We start from the raw sequence: 15511 nt of genomic DNA, 5'->3' as shown, positions 1-15511 counted from the left end.
GATTTTGGCAGTACTGTTCATATTTCTGAATGTTCATTGCAGCCATATAAAGTATCTGGAAGATTATTATTATTATTATTATTATTATTATTATTATTATTATTATTAATTAGATTTGTATGCCGCCCCGAGTCTGCGGAGAGGGGTGGCATACAAATCTAAATAATAATAATAATAATAATAATAATAATAATAATAATAATAATAATAATAATAATAATAATCTTCCCAACGTATTGTTCATGATCGTGTTTTCACATACTGTAAGTTCCATGTGCTGAAGCCAATTGTTCGTTGACAGGGAATTATGCCAGTTATATACATTACATTTATTTGTGTCTAATCCATTTATTTGATTTATGTACTGTGGTGGGATATTTATAAGCCCATATAAATTATATTTCAGACATCTGTTCAAATGTACATTTTTTCTGTTGGGTTTCATAAGCCATTAACTTTAGCAAAATGAAAATGTTCTGATCTGGAGATAGTCGCAAGCTTGAAACGAAACACGTGTTCTGAAAGTTTTCTTCAAACCATAAAACAGTGTATTCTGCATGTGAAACAAAACATAAATGTATCAAGGCACATAAGTAGCAAAACTAAGTGGACTGTTTTGTTTGCTACTTGCATTTAGAACATTTTTGCCCAAGTCTTCCTGTCTAGCTAGCTTAGTGACAGAGACAGGTTGTGTCTGATAGATCTTGATTAGACTGGGTAGACTGTTGTGGGAATACAAATTAAGAGGAAAGAAGCTATTTAGCATAAGGTCTGATAAAAGAAGAGGGTTTGCAGCAGCATGGCCAAGTTGTTTCCTGAATATGTGTATGTTCTACATTTTCTTGTAATGCTAATATTATTCATATTAAAAGTACTAGAGTTCTTGGGGATTGGTTTACTTTTTTTTGTGCAAACAAAAACATCAGATGAGAACAATGGTTTTGCTATTTTTTTATTTCCAGATTGCCAAAATAAAAGTCAGCAAGACAAGGTGGTGTGGTTTTTTTAATGACAATATTGAGGAGAAACCTATAGGGACATATATTAATTGAAGAGGGTGCTAAGAAGTTGCTATATTCTTGGCTGGGTATTACAGAGGGATTAATTAATCAAATTACATAAACCTGCTTTTTATTTCTGGGAGATAACAGATGTTATTCTAAAGGATTTTTAGCTTTTAAGACCATAATTGTATTCCTACTGTTTCTTGTGGATATTTTTTTCAAGTTTCCTTTAATGATACTTTACACAATTTGAATGGTAGATAAGCATCCAATGACTACCACCCTGCCACTGTTACAGGCCTCAGTGGAAAAAAGAAAGGAACCAGGAGCTGATTCTTAGTTTCCATTGTTAAATATAGCCAGAACGCTTAAAATGCCTCAAGTTTGTCCTATCTTGCCTAAAGCTTTGAGTGTTCTGTTATCCTAACAGAAACAGAACTCAAAGCTTTAGGCAAGATTGTTAGTTCTAGAGATAAACCAAAACATATTTTTCTGGGGGGTTTTGCACAGCTCTAATTTATTCCTCTTAACACCTGTGTTTTCATTTATTGATTTTATCTGACTGTTACATTCATTCATTCATTCATTCATTCATTTGACTTCTATGCCATCCACTCCCAATGGGACGTTGCTTTTGAATGTATAAAGAGTTTTGTACTCTTTGTAATCTACTATATTTTACCAACCTTTGTAAGGTTCTATACTTTATTGGCTTGATGTCTGAAAACTGACTTGAGGGAATTGGACCATAAAATGGGCAAAAAGAAATTTAAAAAGCAGATCAGTAGAGTGCAGTCTCCTGAATCTGGAAAGTGAAAAAATACAGGGAAACCTTGATTTGTGGATTCTGGTTTAGGTCTTGGCTGACTGGAATCATCTCACAAATGACCAGAGATGACAATCACTATGTAGAATGGATGATGAGTGATTAGACTGGTCCTTCCACTTCTGTAGAGAAGGGAAGAACGGGAGATGGCAATGAGTGTTCCTGTTGAAATGATCCTAAAAAGAGCCATCTCCCATGAGTTTGAGCACTGAAAGGAAAGGAAAATGACATATTTGATGTCAGCAATGGCAAAGTCATTAAATCCAAAGAAGGTAAAACTCACAAGGTGTCAAATTAAGCTTGCCATTTTGAAGCTATGCTCATAAAATGGAGAAACTGAACATTTCCAAATCTGATTAAAAATGAGTTCAGCTGACATTTAAAATAATATGCAATTGGCAAAAAGCAAATTAAAAAAAAGAATTTTAATTGAAGAAAGTTTCAAACAGATAGGGAGACCTGAGATATTTGGAATCTTGGTTATCTTTGCTATAAGATTTGAAAAACAAGTATATAATAAAATAATATATTTGAGGAAAATGAATGAAATGAAATTGAACCTATATGAGGAACTAAGGCTTGATGATGGTTGTAAATTCAAAGTGTTGGTTATGACCTATAAAGCCCTTCATGGCACCGGACCAGATTATCTCAGGGACCGCCTTCTGCTGCACGAATCCCAGCGACCAGTTAGGTCCCACAGAGTGGATCTTCTCCGGGTCCTGTCAACTAAACGTTGTCGCTTGGCGGGACCCGGGGAAGAGCCTTCTCTATGGCGGCCCCGGCCCTCTGGAACCAACTCCCCCCCAGAGATTAGAATTGCCCCCACGCTCCTTGCCTTTCGTAAGTTACTTAAAACCCACCTCTGCCGTCAGGCATGGGGGAATTGAGATCCTCTTTCCCCCTAGGCCTTTACAATTCTATGCATGGTATGCATGTATGTATGTTTGGTTTTTATATTAATGGGTTTTTAATCGTTTTAGTATTAGATTACTATTGTACACTGTTTTATTGTTGCTGTTAGCCGCCCCGAGTCTCCGGAGAGGGGCGGCATACAAATCCAATAAATAAAATAAATAAATAATAAATAAATAAATAAATAGATGCTACAGACAATTAAAGTATCAGGCAGAAAGGAATTAAAATAGTTAAGCTGGTTATAACCATTTATTTATTTATTTAAAAATAACTGGATTGACATAATTAATAATAATAATAATAATAATAATAATAATAATAATAAAACAACAACAACTAAAATATCAGAAAGGACACAGGTTTCAACGGATAATTTTTTAAAGAAAATTATGATAGTTTTTTTTAAAAAAACCTTTATCTGATAAAGATAATGAGATGGAAGAGATGGAAGACAACTAAATAAGTATTATCAAAATGGGTATACAAAAGACGCAGCAAGGAAAGGATCTAGCATTAGAAGAACTGCAACAATAAATTTTGGAGGATGCCTCTTTAGATAAAGAAAATGCTTTGATCATGAAACAGATAGGTGAAGAAAACCTGGACGACAGTTCTACAACGTAGACTGGTGAAACCATTGAAGACTCCATTTGAATCCCAAAGATTGATAAGAGATCAAATCCTGTGATGCTATTGAAATTATTTAAAGGTTAAGATTATGAAAAGCAAAAAGAACTATAAAGTTGGACTATATGATTAAGGATAAAATTAAGAATTTTTAAGGGTTTCATTTGGTATTTCTGATTTTTTTTCAGAACCAGGACAAAAAAGCTTACAGTTTCTGATTTTTTAAGATAAAAATTGGGTATGGGAATAAGTTTTTTTAATTTATTTGTAATTTTAAAAGAGGGTGAAAGAGCATATTAGCTTATGCTTGGCGTGAAAGTTGAAAGCTATTTCTTTATTAATCTCTTTGTTAGCTTTTTTTATTTTCTCTTACACTTTATCTTTCCCCCCCTGCATCTTCTGAATTTTTCTTTTATTTATAGTTTTTCTAGCTTCATTTGAATTAGTTTTACAATCTTTATTTTTAAAAAACTTCAAGAAAATTATATTTTAAAAAGAAAAACCTTGATTTCTTCTTTACTGTGCTTTGAGATTTTTAGGCAAATAGACTTTGGATTGTATATCTAATAACAGCTTTTTATTTTCTTTCGACTAAGACTTGGACTATTTAAAATCAGTCAAACCAGCTTTTTGTTCACTGCCTCCGCTTACCCCTGGTTTTCTACTATTTAGCAAAATAGCTTCATTCTATTCGGGCAGGCATTTGTAGCTAATCTTGGCTGAACGGTCAATCAGGATTTAGATTGCTTAGTTGTGAACTAATCAGCATCGTTTTGTAATCCTTAAAATTAGTCTTCTAAATGTCTTTATAAATTTAATTTTTCTAATGATTTTTCAAATTTTGTTTAAAAAAGACAAAGTTGCACAAAAGAGCCTGCAACTCATTGCAGGAGTTGTTTTTTTTAAAAAAACAAAAAAAACCCTAAATTTAAAAAACATGTTTTCATCATACTTTTTTAAACGAGCTATATTGATGCAATGCCTGCAAATTACTGGAGCCTAAGGAAAATAATGTAAATGGTTCATTATTCAGCTTTCTTGCACTTTGGTTGACGGATGATGCTGGTGTTTCCCAATCACACACTTACTATTTTAAAAGTAATTTTATTGAATAAAGCTGTGAATATCGTACCCTGGAGCTTTATTTAGCAAAATAGCTCAACTGATGTTTTCTTTTTCACTTTATAAGTGACCTATCAAAATATGCTTAGTTAATAAACAACCTTTTAACAATCTAGTTTTATGCATTCAACCTTGAATAATAAAATATTTTCAATTTTGTATACTGTGGTATCTAATAATATTCTTATAGTTTATAATTTATAGTAATTTGCAGGATAAGTTCACCGCAAAATGTTGGAAAGATACAAGATACAGTTTATAATAAATCCGATTCTTCCTAGAATCTGTAATTCTAGCTATTGAAAAGCACCCTAATTCATTCTAAAGAAAGTTAACACCAGGGCATCATTATAATGCATATAACTACTGTAGCTTCAGATTAGTAACTTATTCTGTATTCATAGCATGAGTTCTATTTATGCCAAGCTCATTGCTTCTTATGATAAGTGATCAATATTTCATTTTCTCTGAAAAAATCGAGTTTCATTTGTCTATTCCTAGTGCCCTCAATAGCATAGCAAAGAAAGAAAACATGTTGAGGACTCAAACAGCATCAGCAGATTTGAGTCTGTAGTGTATATTCAATTAAACTGGTGCTAAAATGATGAAATAAACAAGGCAAAAATATATAAATGGACAGAGCAATGGGTTCAAAGGCACAAAATCTCTATAATTTTTGTCATCAAAAAACTCCCATCTTTATTATAAAAGATTGATTAATTACAATTTTAAAGAAACTCTACAAATAAATTAATTGTCTAACTTATAGTTCTATAATTTCAAAAATTGGAACATTTCAACACCATATTAATAATTTATGCAAGCAGGATGATTTTATCCTGTGAACTAATCTTATAAATTTGCTCTTTTTTTGTGTAGAAGCCTAAAACCAGAAATATCATGGAATAATCAGTTCAGATTTGGAATAGGGTTGACTCCATTTTGGAGAGTAATTTTAATCAGAAGGTGAATTGGTGTTCTTTTCCCATCCAAGATGTATTGAGGCAAGGGCTTAACAATGGCGTAACTATTTATGCTATGCTTTTTTTAAAAAAAATCACAGAGGTATGAAACCTATGGTCCAAACACATACTACGGTAGTTCTGGACCGGTGGTGGGATTAGTGCGTGTGATAATATCTGTGGAAAGGAGTGGCTCATGTTTTATTTTTATTCACTTTCTAATATTTCCTCTCATGACGGAATAATTAGTTGTGTTAAAAGTACAGGGAGAAGGGCTGGGTAATTGAAGGCTGTACATGGACCATTTTTGGTAGTTAGAATATTTAAAATGGTAGCCATGAGCACTTGAAGAAGTGCTCGTCTCTAATGCCTGTGGAGCAAGACTGATTTGGGTCACAATAGACTTGGGGGAATTCACAGCAAAATAATTAGGATCTGATTTACACGTGTGACAGATGAGACAACAAAATCCCAAGTTAGCTCTGCATTCAGAAGGTTTACATTTCTTAATTCTCTATGTATCATCTCTATGCAAAAAGAAAAAAAAAAGAAATCCAATGTCCCAAATCTTCGACCAGGCAAAGGAATCAAAGCATTTATCTCTTTAGTGGAAGAAATATATCTGCTTCTAAAGTGGTATCTCTCCTGCCTACCCTATATTTTTATCAACAGTGTGGATCTAATGGCTCAGAGAAACCTCTAGAAGAGAGCAAGAATGGTGTTCAGCATTGGGAAAAAATACTCCTTTCGTTGAATTAAAAAATCCTAAAAATCCTTCTCTTGTTGAATCAAAGAACTAGAAAAATGCAGAAAAGGAAAGGATGCTTCTAGAATCAGTCCAAATGTTCTGGAAATAGTCCAGATGTCCTGTATTGAAAATAAACTGGATTATGGTCCTGTTTCATGTTAATAAATGGATTCTATGAGCTTGTTTTAATGGACAAGAGGAAAAAATGTGAGATGCAAAGTTACGTGTTTATATAGCCATGGCTCACACAATGCAATTAACTAGACGTGGAGTGGGATGTTATGGAAACATTCAAACCCAGCCTATTGATTCTGAAAACTAGTCCAGTTAGAACCTGAAATAGCCAATTTGTAGTCAAACTCAGTCAACTATGTTAGGAATTCAGAATACTCTTTACTTTCAAAGCAGGCAAAAATCGGAGCTGTCCGATTTATAAGTTTTGTGCTATCAGCTATATATCTTGAAGAAGTTGCAGGAGAGAGATGGCAATAGGGTGGAGTCACAGCTCCATCCTTACTTTATCTGAGCGGCCATTTCTTTTTTAATCACTGAAAAATAGAATAGAATAGAATAGAATTTTTATTGGCCAAGTGTGATTGGACACACAAGGAATTTGTCTTGGTGCATATGCTCTCAGTGTACATAAAATAAAATATACATTTGTCAAGAATCATGTGGTACAACACTTAATGATTGTCATAGGGTTCAAATAAGCAATGAAGAAGCAATATTAATAAAAATCTTAGGATATACGCAACAAGTTACAGTCATACAGTCAACATGGGAGGAAATGGGTGATAGGAATGATGAGAAAAACTAGTAGAATAGAAGTGCAGATTTAGTAGAAAGTCTGACAGTGTTGAGGGAATTACAGTGATCCCCCGGTTATTGCGTCCCCGACCATTGCTAACAGGGTAATTTGCGATTTTTGAACCCGGAAGTCAAAACACCATCTGCGCATGCGTGCCCTTTTTTTCTATGGGCACGCATGCGCAGATGGCGCCGGGCAGATCAGCTGCTGGGCGGCTTCCCTGGGTCTTCCCCCTCTTGCTGGCGGGAGGGCGAAGCCCCCCCAGCACCCGCTCGCCCGCCCTTCGCCCGGGAAGTTCACCAGGAGTCAGCGGAGAACGGCGCGCCTGTTTTAAAACGATCGGAGCCGGCCTGGGGGGGCTTTCCAGCAACCCCCGAGCCCCCAACCCGGGCTCGGGGGTTGCTGGAAAGCCCCCCCAGGCCGGCTGCGATGTTTTAAAACACGCGCGCCGCTTCGCAGCTGTCTCCTGAAGCCGAACGCTAACTTCCGCGTTCGACTTCAGGAGACAGCTGCGAAGCGGCGCGGGTGTTTTAAAACGTCGCCGCCGACATGGGGGGCTCGCTAGCACCCCCCGAACCCCCAACCCGGGTTTGGGGGGGTGCTAGCGAGCCCCCCATGTCGGCGGCGACGTTTTAAAACACCCGCGCCGCTTTCCAATGAGTCCCGAAGACAAACGCGGAAGTTTGACGTTTGTCTTCGGGACTCATTGGAAAGCGGCGCGGGTGTTTTAAAACTTCGCCGCCGACATGGGGGGCTCGCTAGCACCCCCCCGAACCCCCAACCCGGGTTTGGGGGGGTGCTAGCGAGCCCCCCATGTCGGCGGCGAAGTTTTAAAACACCCGCGCCGCTTTCCAATGAGTCCCAAAGACAAACGTCAAACTTCCGCGTTTGTCTTCGGGACTCATTGGAAAGCGGCGCGGGTGTTTTAAAACGTCGCCGCCGACATGGGGGGCTCGCTAGCACCCCCCAAACCCGGGTTGGGGGTTCGGGGGGTGCTAGCGAGCCCCCCATGTCGGCGGCGACGTTTTAAAACACCCACGCCGCTTTCCAATGAGTCCCGAAGACAAACGCAGAAGTTTGACGTTTGTCTTCGGGACTCATTTGAAAGCGGCGCGGGTGTTTTAAAACGTCGCCGCCGACATGGGGGGCTCAGTAGCACCCCCCGAACCCCCAACCCGGGTTAGGGGGGTGCTAGCGAGCCCCCCATGTCGGCGGCGACGTTTTAAAACAGCCGCGCCGCCCCCAATCTTCGGCTCCTCGCTAGCGCTGCGGTAGTAAAAACACCATCTGCACATGCGCAGATGGTGTTTTTACTTCCGCAGCGCTACTTCGCGAAAACCCGCTCGTTGCGGGGGGTCCTGGAACGGAACCCTCGCAACGATCGGGGGATCACTGTATTTGTTTAGTAGAGTGATGGCATTCGGGAAAAAACTGTTCTTGTGTCTAGTTGTCTTGGTGTGCAGTGCTCTGAAGCGACGTTTTGAGGGTAGGAGTTGAAACAGTTTGTGTCCAGGATGTGAGGGGTCAGTAAATATTTTACCCGCCCTCTTTTTGACTCGTGCAGTATACAGGTCCTCAATGGAAGGCAGATTGGCAGCAATTGTTTTTTCTGCAATTCTGATTATCCTCTGAAGTCTGTGTCGGTCCTGTTGGGTTGCAGCACCAAACCAGACAGTTATAGAGGTGCAGATGACAGACTCAATGATTCCTCTGTAGAACTGAATCAGCAGCTCCTTGGGCAGTTTGAGCTTCCTGAGCTGGCACAGAAAGAACATTCTTTGTTGTGCTTTTTTGATGATGTTTTTGATGTTAGGTGACCATTTTAGGTCTTGAGATATGATAGAACCTAGAAATTTGAAGGTCTCTACTGTTGATACTGTGTTGTCTAGTATTGTGAGAGGTGGAAGGGTTTCTCTTAAAGTCTACCACCATTTCTACGGTTTTGAGTGTGTTCAGTTCTAGATTGTTCTGGTCACACCAGAACAATGTTTGTCTCCTAATCTCTTCTATCTGGGAAGATTCCAGAAACGGCTATTATACAACTATATACAATCCCTGAACTGCCCTGCTGGCAGGTGAGTTGATTACCCCGAGGAGCAACTAACTGTCAGGTTATCTAATCAGAGACATAATGTATTTTCACTTTTCTCTAAGTATTTTTATATGTTTAATATATTTTGTTAAGTGTTGAGTGCTTAATTTTAGAGTAATCTAATAACTACAGAATCAGGTGATTTGGTTCCTTGATTTTTATGTGCTCACAGGTACAACTATCTAAAATGAGGTTGTGCTATAAACTGCCAACTCAACCAGCATGTGAAGCCAAGCATAAACTAAATAATAAACAGATGTGAGTCACCAAATATAGAACATTCAAGTCCTCCGTAGCAAAGGGGCACAAATGAGATGATAGGGTATTAACGGAAAGATGCAATTTACAGGTCAGAATGTAATAGTAACCTTTCACAGTGAAAATTGAAAATTAACCTTTGGAGTATTGGATCATTTGCAACTAATATAGTAGGCTTTTTAAACTTTAAAAAGCGTTGCTTCTTGTGGAATCAAAAATGACATTTTAAACTATATTTATTCTGCTGTCTTCATCAGATAGCAATCTTTTAACAAAATACAGTAGTAACTTAGAGATACTATATTACTGCAGTTCTGTGAAAAAGCATTTGCCTTCTTTCCGATTTTGTATGAAGGTTATCAGAACTCAATATATTATTGGTTTAAAGAGGAATCTGAGTAAACAAAAACACCATAAATGGATTCATTTATTTCATACCCAGATTCATCCAAATAGCAACGTGCCAGGATTATTATATTTACTTGCCTCCCATCTCTCGATGCAAGGTAACTCTGAATGGCTTATAGCACAGGTGCAAGTGCTCCCAGTTCACTTGTGAACACTTTGCACATGCGCAGAGGGTAAAAGAATCCAAATGGCAGGGTGGGCGAAGCCTCTCACTGCCTTCGTGACCGGCTCTCCAACGACTGACAGGCACGAGAAAACTGGGAGAATTTTACCCCTGGCTTACAAATACCCAGATAATTTTAAATATAAAAACAGATTAAAATTACAAAAAAAAAAAAAATGAAAATGAAAAACTTTGATGAATTTGGGGGGGGGGGGGCTTCTCTATCAATGTGCTAGTGGCTTCTTCTTCAAGATCTAATCCCAGTCATCAAGCCAAGTTTTAAGGCTTTTTCTGAAGGCTGAAAGGGATCTTATCTCCTGCAGCAAGATATTCCAAAATTCAGGGACCATAGCTGAAAAGGCTCTTCTGGATCCCACCAGCAGAAATTCCTTGGCTGATGGAATTGATAGTAGGCCTCTTTTGCAAGCTCAAATAGACCGACATTATGACCTCTTGGGGGGGGGGGAGTCAGTACTTGCAATCAGACATTTTCCTGTTGCTATTGATTGGAATCTCATTGTATGGAAATTGGGTCTATTCTTCTATGTGATGGAGGAATTCAATTTTAATTCAATAACTTCTGAAGGTTTTCTAGCACAGACAGCTCTTTTTAGATCCTTCCACAATTTGTGTTCTGGTCTAGACGTGTCTGGAATATTGGCTTGGCTGTTGCATTTACTTGTAGATTTGCTTTTCTTGTTGCATGATCTATTTGCATTTTAGCTTCAGATGACAAAGAATTTATATCTCACAGCTACTGTCCATCTTTGCATGAAGGATTATTTTGTTTATGATGTAAATAAGCACAAAACATGGATGTCATTTTTTTCCCTAGTCAAATTTCATTGATCACACCAATAGGATCTTGTGAAGCTCTCATGACAGTGGTAAGGATACACAAAAATTCAGAAAAACTGAAAGGGGCAGATACCTTTCACAGAATTGTATGTGAAGTCTTCCAACCTCTTTTATTTTGGATTCATTTTTATTTCGAAGGTACTCGTATTAATTTGACGGAATAATGGATAATTTCTTTTCGTATTCATCACCGGTGTTTATGAGGGGAGAAGTCAAAAACAATATGTAACAGATACAATACAAACCTAGTGTATGCATGCACAGGCTTGGGTTGCAATGCTACTTCCACCATCTTGCCTTTTTAAACTTTCCTGGACAGCTGTTGCTATTACTAGTATATTCCATATCCAGATACATATTTAGTGACTATTCTTGAAGGGAATTAATTCAAAAATTCTGAGCTTTTCTAGTTGAGACATTTTATAGATGCTTTTTCTATGTCTTTAGCGAGATATCTGTTGTACCTATGTAGGTATGTACTCACCAGATATCTTCATTCTAAGTTTTATAAAAATCTATAATCCAGCATTGTTGCGTGAATGTACCATATTTTTCGGAGTATCAATTGCACCTTTTTCCTCCCTAAAAGTGGCTGAAAATTTGGGTGCATCTTATATACTGAATGTAGCTTATTTTTGAAACTTTTTTTCCAGCTCTAACTAGGTGCTAACACTCTTCCTAGCTCCTAATGGCTTGCAAGCTCTTTCATTGTTACTCTCTGTGAAGAATGTTTTCCAAGTTCTCATTCTTGGAAGCTTTTTTCATTGTGCTATTTGCTCCGAATGTTTCTTTCCAGCCCTAACTACTAGCTTGCAAGCTTTTTCATTGTTACTCTCTCCGAATAAGGGTTTTTTAAAGCCCTAACCAGGGGATAAAATAATGTGCTGAAGCTGACCAGATTAAGGATGCTAGCCAGATAAATATCTGGTAGGTAGATGTTTTCCCCTATTTTCCTCCCCCAAAATTAAAGTGCATCTTATACTCTGGTATTTCATCTTTCTACTCCCTGTAGTTTGCTTAGGATTTTAATTTTGAATCAGGGCCTTTTTTGAATTGTGACTTCTGATGAATTGCATTACTTAAGGATCTTCGTGATTTTATATCATTTGTTTGCAGAATACAAAAATGATTTTTCTGCGCCTATATTTTTATTGTACTTAGTGGTATGGGTTTATATTGCATTCAGAAATAAGAAATAAGCCTAATTGGGGGAGGGTGTTTCTATTAAAACTATATGGTTTTAAACATTTTAGTGCAGGTAACCCTCAGGTTATGATTATTTTCTCAGTGACTTTTTGAAGTTACAAAAGTGCTACATGAATAGTAATTATAAGCAGTCTTCAAAATTGCCGCCACTGCAGCATCCTCTTGCAGCCATTGTGATCAAAATTTTGGCACCTGGCAACCTGCCTATATTATTACTAGTTGCAGCATTCCACAGTCACAAGCAAAAGAACAGGCAAATAAGCCCCATCATCAGGTGTAAGGAGCAAATTACCCATATACTGTGGGACAGACCAGAGAGGCAGCAGTGGTTTTTCAGGTAAAGACGGTAGCTCTGTGGAAAGTGCTGTTCAAGGGCCGTGGAACTAGAAGAAATGGAAAGTTGAGGACTTCTCAGAAGCACCGTACATGCTCTGCAGCTCATGTTGGAAGTGCTTCTGTAGAACTGCTCGGTAGACCTCAGTGAGAAGTAAGGGCAAGTCCAGCACTGACAGAATCTATTCTCAGACCTTCTGCTTGGCTGACCCAGCCTTCTTCCTGCAAAGCCTTGTGAAGGACCAGCGGCTTCCAGTATGATGAAAGCTGTGGGCAACTCTTCCAGCTGTGCCTCTGGGAAACCCTCTTCCTGGAGCATTGACCTCACCTCTTCTGTCTCGCCTGATAATACTGTACCCCACTTGCTGACCTGTCCCATTGCACCCTCCACAATCTGTATGCAATCACTCCTCACCCCAGTGATGGAAGATGGGGCTCCTCCATCCACACCATTGTCCTTCACCTTCATTGGTTCTGTCCTGCTGGTTCCATCCTACCCAACAAGCTTCATTTAATAGGCAAGTTTCTGCTGTGCTGGCATGCTTGGATTCCATTCAGCAGCTGGAGGGAGAACACGGTGAAGTAGCTAGAAGTAGCGGTAGCAGAGCCAGCAGGGATAGACAGTAGTGTGCAGGGTGGCCAAAAGGATAGTGATGATGAAGGAGATAGGTAGGTAAAGGGAGTTGAAGTAGAGGTAGTTTGTGCAGAGCAAGAAAAGTATAAAGGACTGCATCGTCCTAGCCTAATGACTACAATCTGGACTGCTAGAAGTGCTGTCGTTAAGTGGCATGATCATGTGATGTTTTACTTATCAACCATTTCACTTAACGATGGAAATGCCAATCTCAAGTAAGATCAATAATCAAGGACTACTTGTTTTATTTAATATCTAAAAGATTTTCAATTACAATAAGGTATTTATTATTTAATTTTATCTGCCTTGAACTCTTTATTTGGATCAAATCAATATGCACATTTGCATATTCTTTTTTTTTTAAATCATATATTCTGGTTCAGATGAATTAAAACATATTCAGTTTTAATTCATCTGAACCAGAATGCTGTTCTATGCCCAGATATGCAGTTAGATAGACAATATGATAGCAGATTTGAGCAATATATTTCCAAAAAAAATTCTAATTCTAGTACATACATAGTTAGTACATGTTAGTACTAGTTCAATATAGTATTAAATCCTATACTTCCTCAAATGTTGTCTTGGACAAGAGAATATATTCGATTTTACTGTCCTATTTTGAACATAAAGGAAGAAATCTAATATCAGCCCCTTCACAGCCAATATTTGCGATATGCTAGGTTAGGGTGGAAAAAAAATCAGTGGTAAGGATTGAAATGACAAAATTATACAAAGTATGGCAAAAATGATGTTTTAATTTGTACGTTATTAGAATTTGAATGAAGCTAAGTGCTGGAGAAATGCTTTGGAAAAAAAGCAGTTGCAAATTGTTTATTTTCCACGAAATTAAATTGTAGAATACTGTATATTCTAATATCCTTCCTTAGTGAAGTTTGCCAATTTGAACTTCTTTAATACAAATTTGTAATGATAAGACTACTAATGGTTACTGTTCCCCCCCCCCTAGTTAATTATTTGTTTGCTGAGGTTTATGTGCTGTTCCATTGCAACAGGACTTTGAAGAGTTTACATTTTCTTCTTATAATAAAAGGATTAAAATACCAAAAAGTATAATAAAATGAGAAACAGTAATCAAAATGGCAATACAAAAGTTACTAAAACAGAAATTAAGGTTATGAGAACAAAGCGTCCAACCACAGCCCAGTAACTTTTACTGGATCTCCTCCTAGGGCTTTCTTAAAAAGCCTTGTTTTAATGGCTTTCCTGAAACATTTAACAGTGTGGGAGCGGATTTGATTTTGGGTAGTAAGCTATTTCAAAAAATGAGAGGCTACAAAATTGAAGATTTGACCTAGAGCAGAGGTGTCCAACCTTGGCAACTCTAAGACTTTCCTGGACTTCAACATGCTGCCTGGGGAATTCTGGGAGTTGAAGTCCATAAGTCTAAAAGGTACCAAGGTTGGGCATCCCTAACCTAGAGTGTTGATAATATGTAACAAACAAATAATACATCTGTGCTAATACAATAAGAAAACTACAATGATTAAAATAAAGAAAGAAAAGAAACAATCAAAAGGAGAAAAAAGGAGGGGAGATAAAATAAGGATTGAATTTTATAAAATGATCACTGGTGATGAAAGCAAATTATTGTGTTTCACATTAGGGAGATAAGATAGATACGATAGGTAGGTAGGTAGGTAGGTAGGTAGGTAGGTAGATAAATAGCTGTTATACATCAGTTGACAAAATGTACTTTGTCCAGTTGCTTCCATCCAATCCAAATTGGGAATCATACAAAACAGCTGTACAAAGTACAATAGTTATTGGTTATATCCAATCTATCACTATTAGTATATTGTATTCCTTTTTCTTTGTTCATATTTTTCTGCACTGAACTTTATTGTGTTCATTTTGATTTACACAGAATATGATTGACTATAATCACTATTGTATTTTATCTATTGTATTTTTATCTAGGTAGCTTTGGTTCAGTGGACAGAAAGTGTTGGTCTTACTTTGGTGAATAGGGATTTGACATCAATGCAACTGAAAACCCCCAGTGGACAGATTCTAACATACTATATTCTGCAGATTTTCCCTTTCACATCTGAGAGCAAGCGAATGGGAATCATAGTGAGGGTAGGTATTTTTAGTATTTTCTTTCCTCATTGGAATCCTTGTGAGAATATCTGATTTTGTACATATTTCTAATATATAAGGCCTGGAAGAAAACAGAAATAGCATTAGCATTTAGACTTATATACCACTTCCTAGTGCTTTTTATAGCCCTCTCTAAGCAGTTTACAGAATCAGCATATTGCCCCCAACAATCTGGGTCCTCATTTTACCCACCTCGGAAGGATCGAAAGCTGAGCAGTGATGAGATTTGAACTGCTGAGCTACAGCTAGCAGTTATTTATTTGTTTATCTATCTATCTATCTATCTATCTATCTATCTATCTATCTATCTATCTATCTATGTATCCATCCATCTGATTTTTTAATGATGCCCTTCTTCTTAAACTCAAGGCGGCTTACATGTTAGCAATAGCACTTTTTAACAGAGCCAGCATATTG

At 37.5% G+C, this 15511-nt stretch overlaps 1 protein-coding gene across 2 annotated transcripts in view; it reads left to right on the top strand.

The window, feature by feature from the left end:
- Nucleotides 1-15511, top strand: part of ATP9B (ATPase phospholipid transporting 9B (putative)) — a 184330-nt gene that overhangs the window by 140468 nt on the left and 28351 nt on the right. For both annotated transcript variants that reach the window (XM_070747427.1, XM_070747426.1), the window contains exon 16: nt 14912-15073. In XM_070747427.1, coding sequence (XP_070603528.1) covers nt 14912-15073 — 162 coding nt within the window. The remainder of the gene's footprint in view (nt 1-14911; nt 15074-15511) is intronic.

Source organism: Erythrolamprus reginae, chromosome 3 (assembly GCF_031021105.1).
Source record: "Erythrolamprus reginae isolate rEryReg1 chromosome 3, rEryReg1.hap1, whole genome shotgun sequence".
NCBI classification, from domain to species: Eukaryota; Metazoa; Chordata; class Lepidosauria; order Squamata; family Dipsadidae; genus Erythrolamprus; species Erythrolamprus reginae.
The sequence above is the reverse complement of the archived record's forward strand: the minus strand, read 5'-3'. Positions and strand labels throughout refer to the sequence as shown.